This window comes from Venturia canescens, chromosome 1, assembly GCF_019457755.1.
Source record: "Venturia canescens isolate UGA chromosome 1, ASM1945775v1, whole genome shotgun sequence".
NCBI lineage: Eukaryota > Metazoa > Arthropoda > Insecta > Hymenoptera > Ichneumonidae > Venturia > Venturia canescens.
This window is the reverse complement of record NC_057421.1, coordinates 22,719,852-22,728,354: the sequence shown is the minus strand read 5'-3', so window position 1 is coordinate 22,728,354 and position 8,503 is coordinate 22,719,852. Positions and strand designations below refer to the sequence as shown.

General features: G+C 37.9%; 1 protein-coding gene across 6 annotated transcripts; it reads right to left on the bottom strand.

Moving 5' to 3' along the window:
• Positions 1–3,767: 3,767 nt before the first annotated feature.
• Positions 3,768–8,440, bottom strand: LOC122412209 (uncharacterized). Of its 6 annotated transcripts, none has more exons than XM_043421636.1 (4): positions 8,073–8,440; positions 5,145–6,114; positions 4,708–4,876; positions 3,768–4,467 (listed from the first exon to the last, which is right to left on the bottom strand). In XM_043421636.1, the coding sequence occupies exons 2-4, from the start codon at positions 6,082–6,084 to the stop codon at positions 4,224–4,226; spliced, it is 1,353 nt and encodes a 450-aa protein (XP_043277571.1). In that variant the 5' UTR covers positions 6,085–6,114; positions 8,073–8,440; the 3' UTR covers positions 3,768–4,223. The 6 variants fall into 6 exon arrangements, with proteins under 6 accessions (XP_043277571.1, XP_043277564.1, XP_043277557.1 ...); XM_043421629.1 differs by having other exon boundaries at positions 5,145–6,252; positions 8,073–8,439; XM_043421622.1 differs by having other exon boundaries at positions 5,145–6,240; positions 8,073–8,439.
• Between the last annotated feature and the right edge of the window lie 63 nt (positions 8,441–8,503).

The window sequence follows — 8,503 nt, the reverse complement described above, 5'->3', positions numbered from 1 at the left end:
TTTCGTTTTCTCGCAGCATCCCCCGCGACTGGAGCTCTCGCTTCTGCGCTCGTCCGCATCTCTCTTCAGATAGCGAGGACTCAAGTGTGCGAAAGCCATCCCCCACATATACACAGAGAAATACGCGCGGACGCACACTCCGAGTTAGCTCAGCTCTCAAAGCTTCTTTTTATTACTTTGACCTCGGGAAGAGACTTCAAACTTACGGAAATCACTATGTACAAAGAATTCTCTATGTACGTACGTTTTGTCGTCGATTTACTATACTGCGGACCAAAGATTGGCTCGCGGAAGACCCTCATCCTCGTTATACCACGAAAGGTAGTTTCAGGTTTTTGTTACAAGCCGCTCAGGTTCGGTATCGCCCATTCGTGACGGGTAATTATTCGCTAATTGCTTCAAAGCCTTATCCATAAATGCAACAGCGCGATGAATCGGAGTAACCTTGACACCCCCGCGCCCTTCGGGATCTCCGATCCCGATGACTCGAAGGTCAGTGTTACCGAAGACATATTTTCCTCGTTGCTATTGCGTTATGAATATCACTGGATCGTCTTTGCATTGACAATATTATTAAGGGTTATGAAGAATGTAAACGTTGGAATTTTAGGTCTTTTTTGTTTAATTTATAAATGGAAATTGATAAAAAAAATTTTTAATAGCATTTTTTTGTACAATCGTGTCTTGAAAATGGCACACCGTGAATCGGCGTTGACAGTGAATCCCAAAAATGGAACATCTCAGGATAAAAAACCAAAAAGATTCTTAAAATATGTGCTGTCGTCGGGGGTTTTTAAAATGTTGTTTAGAAAAAAGATGGCAACCATTTGAAGAAAGAAATCACAATTTTTGTGGATTTCTCTGTAGAAAATTGTTCATAAAAGAGGAAAAAAAGGTTACCAAAAAATAAAATGCAATTTGAATAAAGTCCCTGGGATAAAAACTCTTTCCGTTTTGCTGTCAACGCCGATTCAAGGGATGCCATTTTCAACGCACCATTGTACAAAAATATACCGTTAAAAAATAAGAAATAAAAAGCTTCCAGTACTTTCGCGTATGTAAAAGATGTGTACAAAGTTTTATGTAAATCCATCCAATCAATGTTTATTTCTAGAATAAAAAAAAAAAAAACAACACTTAAAATTCCAACGTTTACACTGTTCATTGTTGCTCTTGAAGAAAAAAAAATTTTATTAACGCAGAATTCCGAGGAAAGTATAAAACGATCATCGATTGAAATACTTTCGTTTTAATTCGGTAGCACCTGCTACAAAAAGCAAGGGTGAGGAGCATATTTTTCCGAATTAACAACGTTTTTATGACTGTTCGAAAATTGCTTATAGATATAGCTCGTTGGGTTTGAAATTTATAAAAATCATTAGGTTCGTTTGATGAGAAACAGCAGGTCTAAAAAGTTAAAACTTCCAGCAATGTGCGACGCTTGCAGCGAAAGTGCTTACAGTCTCCAAGTCTTTCCATGTGAAACGGTACGAGCTTCTCAAACTTTTTCATCCGAGATTCTATTGGTTTAGAAGAAATCTCGCGTGCGATGGAAGTTTGGATGTGTTGAAAAACACGAGAGTACAGTTCTTATGAGATTTAATTTCTCAAACTTGCAAAGCGTTACAAAAGTTTCGATTCTTTAATTTTATATTTAAACATAAAATGAACTATAATTAATGCGAGATTACTTTCTTAAGAAAATCGTGAATGAACTAACTTAATGAAACGAAATGTAGAAAAAATAAAAAATAGTTTTGCTCCGAAGAATGGCAAATGGGGATGAAATTTTCTTTTTTTACTTCCATTGGATGAAAGGTATAAAGATGTGCAGTTTCCACAACTCCTGCTACGTTCTTTGGACTTCCGACAGCTTATTATATTGTGACTCATTGGCTGGGATCACGTTCATCTTATGTGTACATGGAACATCATTCACCGTCGCTATTACTCTGCAGGGAAAAGATTGAAGATAAAAACATTGGTAGAAAACTTCGGCGGGCTCTCGCACGAAATTCGAATCAAACCTGTTCGGGATTTTCGGCAATTCTCCGGAGGTACTCTCGCAATTGTCCATTCTTTTCGATTTCGTAATTGTACATGGAGTACTTTGATCGAGCAAATTTGGCCACCAAGGCCAAAATTTTTTCGCATTTCACGAAATTTTGAACCGGTAGGATTTCATCAACGACTAACACGACCACTTCATTAGTACTTTCTAGTGTACCGAATACTCTGACCGTATCGCCCTCGTGCTGTAACAAGTAGAACGTGTTTACTCGAGTTTCGAGGAGTGAAATGAAGAGAAGAGAAAGGGCGATCAGGAGGAGAATGAAAATTCCACTGAAACTCGATGGTGGATAATGTAATTAGCCCAGGAAGTCTCGTATCGATTTTGTACGTACTCGAAAACCACCACAGGCACCCTCCTCCTCGTTGCCTGAAATAATGTAATCTCTCTTCAAATGGCCAATGGCCAATTGGAGTGAACATTTCGGATCGTCCGTCGTCGAGGTTAAAAATGCTACGTTCGAGTCAACCGGTTCGAAGGTTCCAATTGTTTCAATCTTTTTTATACGATCCGAAGCATAATCGGCCAATTTTGTGTACGCTTTGATATCCGCTATGGGAATAGGTATGTACGGAATTTCTGTATGGACGATATTTGGTTGGCAGTTTAATTTCTCAAGCAACGCACGAGTCTCCTCATTCATTTCCTCCATGACGGAACCGGCGAAAGACTCGTTAACCATTCCCCACATCCTGAAATCGGCGGAAGCCTTGTCATCCATTGACGTCGGGCTAGAAGCGGGTGAAATCTCGTCATCCGTTGCCGTCGGGCTGGAAGCGGGTGAAGTCTCGTCATCCATTGCAGTCGTGCTGAAAACATGAATGGAAAAACGAATTTTAGCAACTACTGAAAAGAATGAAAATTCTTCAAATCTTTATTGTATTTCAACTATCCATTTATTTGGTTTAATAGAATAAAAAATTTTCATTAATTCGCGTACATTTGAGTTGAGACTTGCACACTCATTATTCCGGATATTGAAACCTGATAACAAGTAATTAAAAACAAACGATAGATAATAATGCTGGGCGTGCGATCGGTGTGCGGCTTCCACCATCTCTCAAGTTAATCCGCCCCAGGCGATCCTAATACTTTATTGGGTGGCCGCTTAGGTCAGTGTTTGTGAGCAACGCTCTTGGGGGGTTTTTACAGGACGATGCGATATGAAGAGTGCGGAAGGCTCGTAAAACATGATCGAAAAATAATTTTTTTTAAATGTATGCTCCATGCTCAAATTCGCAACAGCTTTCTGCGCATATTGCCCTTTCTTTAACCCGTCTTCTTTTGGCGTCAGATCAATTTGTGCATTTTGATCCGCCATTTTGAATTTCTGCATTTTTAGTGCAGATTCGTAATCAACGACCTCAAAAACCCCCGGCTTCCAAATTTCGTGGTAATCTGAAAACTTTTTTTCAAACTTTTGGGCACTTGGCGTGAAAAATGTCTTGCCACTTAAGGGGTTAATAATTGTTATCAATTACTTTTAATTACGTGTCATAAATCAGAAACACTGTGACAGAAAAGTTGACTGGAAAGATGAAAAACTATCTAAAATTCTTGAATTTCAAGCGAATACTTGATGAAGTGATGAAAAGTGTTTTTTCTGTTATGATTTTTAAATAATTCGTCGTCAAATTCAATCCAAATCGTGTCGAAGATAAGGATGGGCCTGGGAATAAGTGACGAGATTCGCTGCTCATTTTTTTAAACCTTATATTCACATTATTACAAAAATACATGATACAACTTTGCACGCATCGAGCGAAGAACATTTGGCGCTCGTAACAATAATTATTTGATAGCGTCGTAAGAACATTGCTAAACCGGATAACGGGATCCGTCATAATGCTTTGATCGAATATCGAGTATTATAGAGACAAGAGGTAGACAATTTTCTTGCAACAAATAACACTATTGATCCGCCGAACGAGACAGAGATCCTTGATAGTCGAAATATTTGTATACATATATATTTTTAGCACGTGCACACACGAAGATTCTTACGAACAAATATTGCCATTTGTGTAACACGATTTAAAGACATGGACGTGTGCATTTGTATGATTATTATAAATCGCAAAGTTATCACGTTGTGCTTACGGGGCAATCTCTTCATTGATTTTCTTTGATTCCTGGCCACACGATTTATTGTCTATCTCTTCGCGACCCGATTTTTAGTCCGAAGGTTCTTCAGGTTTCTGGGGCTGCAATCCCAAGCAGCCTTCGAAAGATTTTTCTTCGGCGATCGAGTGACAATCTGCTTTCCTTGAATCTGCAGAGCCTCGGTCTCGTTGTTTCTGTGATTGGCCATCGAAGCAGGTTTTATTGGCCGCAATATGGGACTCAGAGAATTCCTGTTTCTGTGCGGCAGCGCAGCCATTGAGTCGATCGAGGACCTGAGAGCGAATCATTTCATAAAAGTGCTCTTGTGGGTGCTTTCTCTATAACACTGTTCGTGCATACGCTTGTATATTTATAATGCCACTTGTGAAATCAGCCTCTTCATTGTTTCATTCGTCTCGATTTTTTTACTACGACCTTTCATTCATTTTTCGGACAACCCACCCACTCGACTCGCTCACATAACACAATTTAGCATTATTTTCGTAATACAATTAATTTACACGTTTGATTACCGATTTTTGCTACTAGGAAGTCTGGCCGGATCGATCGGCGCGAGCTTTATGTTTTTTGGCCAAACCGTCGGACAAACGGGGGCCTGCCAGGCGGAATGGATCTGCGACAATCTCGAGGGAGCAATTCTCTGGCCGGTCATCGACGCTGAATTCATGTATCTACCTAATCCTGTCAGTCAGAACACGTATTTTTTGGATTGTTTTATCTCATTATTGATCGTGGAGTTGATTATTTACTGGTGCAATTTTCATGAGTGCTATTGGAATATGAATAATCACGAGATGAAAACGAAGAAAATAAGCTAAAGAACGAACATTGGGACTGTGCAGTTGCTTAAATCGTAGAGTTTTAGGTGCAAAAATAGGATAAGGTGCTGGAGAAACTTGAAAATCCAAGGAGAAGCTATGAAAGCTGATGAAAACCGCCGGCAGCTCACCTTCGGACGATGCGAGCTTAAAATGTTGAGCGCGAAAGCTAATGGGTGTCGTTCGAAGAGTTGTAAAACTTTCTCGACTCGATACGACGAACGGTACGGGGCTAACAACGATTTTTTCATTGAAAACGGTACCAAGCTTGTTCCTTGCGACCGGAGGAACATCCGTCTCATCAACATGTAAATTATCAGTTTCCAATCGATTTTTCTCGGTAGAAACGACGTCGGTTGGTTCGACGGATTTTTTCAAGCTCGCATTATTTCCATTGGCACTACTTTTACGACTGTCAGGATTGTTTCGTTTCTTTCTACCGTTCGTCCACTTCCTTCCGCTGTACGTGGGTGCTGGTATTATGCGCAATACTTCGTCAAGATTTTCATCCAATGAGTCTTTGTTCTCGTCACTCTGTTTAACCAACTCGTTACAAACGTGCTCCAATATTTGATCAAACACTTCTTTTTGATCCTCGATCAAGCGATGCTGCCTCGAATCTTCGCTCAACTCTTTAGAACGATAAACATTATCCTCCATCAAAATTTCCTCAGTGTATCGATCTTCCCGACCTGTCCCCGATCTTCTGCTGTTACTTCGCACCGTTCCGTTACTGTTTCCCTCATTTAAATAAGAATTTGCCCCTTTGCCTACCAATCGCAGATGTAATAATTGGTTTTTCCATTGGGTGCACTCCTCGCTCAACTGGCTCGAAGATACTGTTTCTTCGCTTTCCCCGTAAATATTCCTCTCGATCGCGTACCACAATTGTAGAATTTTTCGAGTTGCTACCTCCTCCATTTCTCCGGGCCATGATGACGATGTGGCCCTGCTGTTTCTATCCCAACTGGCTGAATCATTGTCCATTACCGGCCAATGATTCTTCGTCGATGGGCTGACCGTTGGAAAACAGGCCTCACGAGTTTCCTCATTTCTGTGATGTACTGTCATTCTCCGAATACCCTGCGATGACCTAATTTTCTGCGTCAACGAGCTATGTCAATTGTCCATTTTTTAATTCACAAAATCATCCATTAACTCATCCACATCCAATTGAAATTTTAACATTCGAGAAGTCATCCAGGGAATTCTGATGCAAATTTAATCCTGAAATTCATTCTAAACATTGCCGTCATTCATGTGGGAACAAGTGTAAATATTACATTTGTACTCAACAATTCAACTGCTCGTTCAAGTCCATTTCACTCTAGTTCATTTATTCCAAATTTAGTCCTCATCATTGTACTCAAAATTATACTCAATGTTTGATCCAAAATATCAGTACAATTAAAAGATAATCTTCGTTTCTATTATTTCATAGATTTCTAACACAATTCATTCTGTGTGCAACTTGAATTTTATTCTTTAATGTAATTTGAATAAATTGAAATGCAGATGGATACCAAATTCATCAACTGTCTTTTGTACCCATTTATGTTTCCCACATGTGAAGTAATGAATTGAAGATTCATACAACGCTGAAGTTTCCAACGTTGGAGTTCAACGAAATGAATGAAAATAAAATGATTTATCCATCAGTTTTTTATTTCACGAATCATAATAGTGTAGATTGAAAAAATACAAAGTACAAATTCAACAGGAAATAAATTGGAGAAATACTGGAATTATTGGACAGTTTCTTAGATCATTTCGTTGGACTCCAACATTGGAAACTTCAGCATCGTAGATTCATTACTTGTAACACAAAAAATTTACAACTTCGAAACAAGTGCAGATTTGAAGAACAAAGATTTTGGTCAAAATTACTTAGTACTATATAATTCCACTAATAAAATTCAGCTAACTATTTTGTTATTTACTTCTTTGATTTACTTTGGAATGGAACATACTTTTATCTCTCTTTGTTTGCAATTCGAAAGAGAAATTGAATAGGTTCAAAGAGAATGCTTTAAATATATTCTATGAGGAAGTCATTATCATTTTTTAGCTCCTGAAGATTCTATTTTTTTATCTAAAGATCTTCACTATTATTTCAAATTCACTTACATGCTCCTATTTTTTTTTTTTGGACATTTCATTGTTTTTATTGTTTTGCTGTGATTCATATTTTTACATGTTTTTCTGGATATTTGAACATTTTATAGAACCTGCAGTAATTTTCTGATGATTTTGATTACGGACAGACAGTTGGTGGGACTTTCAAATGCATTTGTATTTGCCTGCACAATAGAGATAGACAGTAAACCGATTCGGATACTTAAGTATTGTTAAATGATTTTTAATTACCAATTAACTACTTCAATTGTCTCAAAACATATTTCAATTACTTTTTCATCAATCACAATTTGATGAAAAGAATGAATAAAAAATTGTAAGAATTCACGGATTCAAAAAAAACGTGTTGATTTTTATTGACGCGGCTTATTTCGTGATATTTACGCGAAATTTTTCTATATTCGTGACATAACTACAGGGTATGAACACTATTCATGAGAAATGAAAATAGAAGAGCGTCATAGCCAATTAGTAGCAAATAAAAGTGTGTAAAATCATAGAAACTCGTTAAGGTTCTCGTTTCATTTTAAATATTCGCGAAAACATAGAATCCAAAAAAACACTTATTCATCGATTATTCTACGTGACATTCAACTTCAGATGTTCGACTGCTGACTGTGATATCATTCCGCGAAATAATGTTACTTTTTTATCAAATAGATGTACAAAATTGAAAAGGATTTTTTCTTTCTTTCATGACACGATTTTTTAGGTTAAACGTACAATGGAACGAAAATCTCTGTCGCGAGCACACGCCGGGTGCAACTGCGTTCACTCAACTGCAATTGTTTCTTCGTGGAAAAGGAGCTTTTATATGCCCTTTAGACGAAAACTGTATCGCGTGATCCCGATATAACCAAGGCCATCTATATATCGCACGATTTTACCTTTTTCGCAATCTGATAAGTCTAAACCACACTTACGTTCGTTTTCTTTGCGTGATATGTGTTTGCAAATGACAATCTATTCTTTATATCTCTGCACGTTCAACAAATCTAACTTTTTCCTTTATTTTGCTTCCTCTTTCACGATAAATTCATGCGACCTATTACTTATTACAAAAATACAACCGCTGTCGACGCTAGTCGAACTAATACTGTATCCGGATTCCGGATCCGGTATCCGGTTAACATGGATTGGACAACCACGGAATTACGAACTTATGGTTTATTGTGAGATTTTATCACTCATGACGAATTATATTTATATGCATGTGTTGATTTGTCAAGCCAGCACAAGTATATACAAAAATCCATTATATCGGTTAATGTGGAAATTGGAATTTGTTCTGTCCCACATTTCGTATTTTATCACACCACCATCGCCCGATACAAATCTCTACCTTTATTTACAT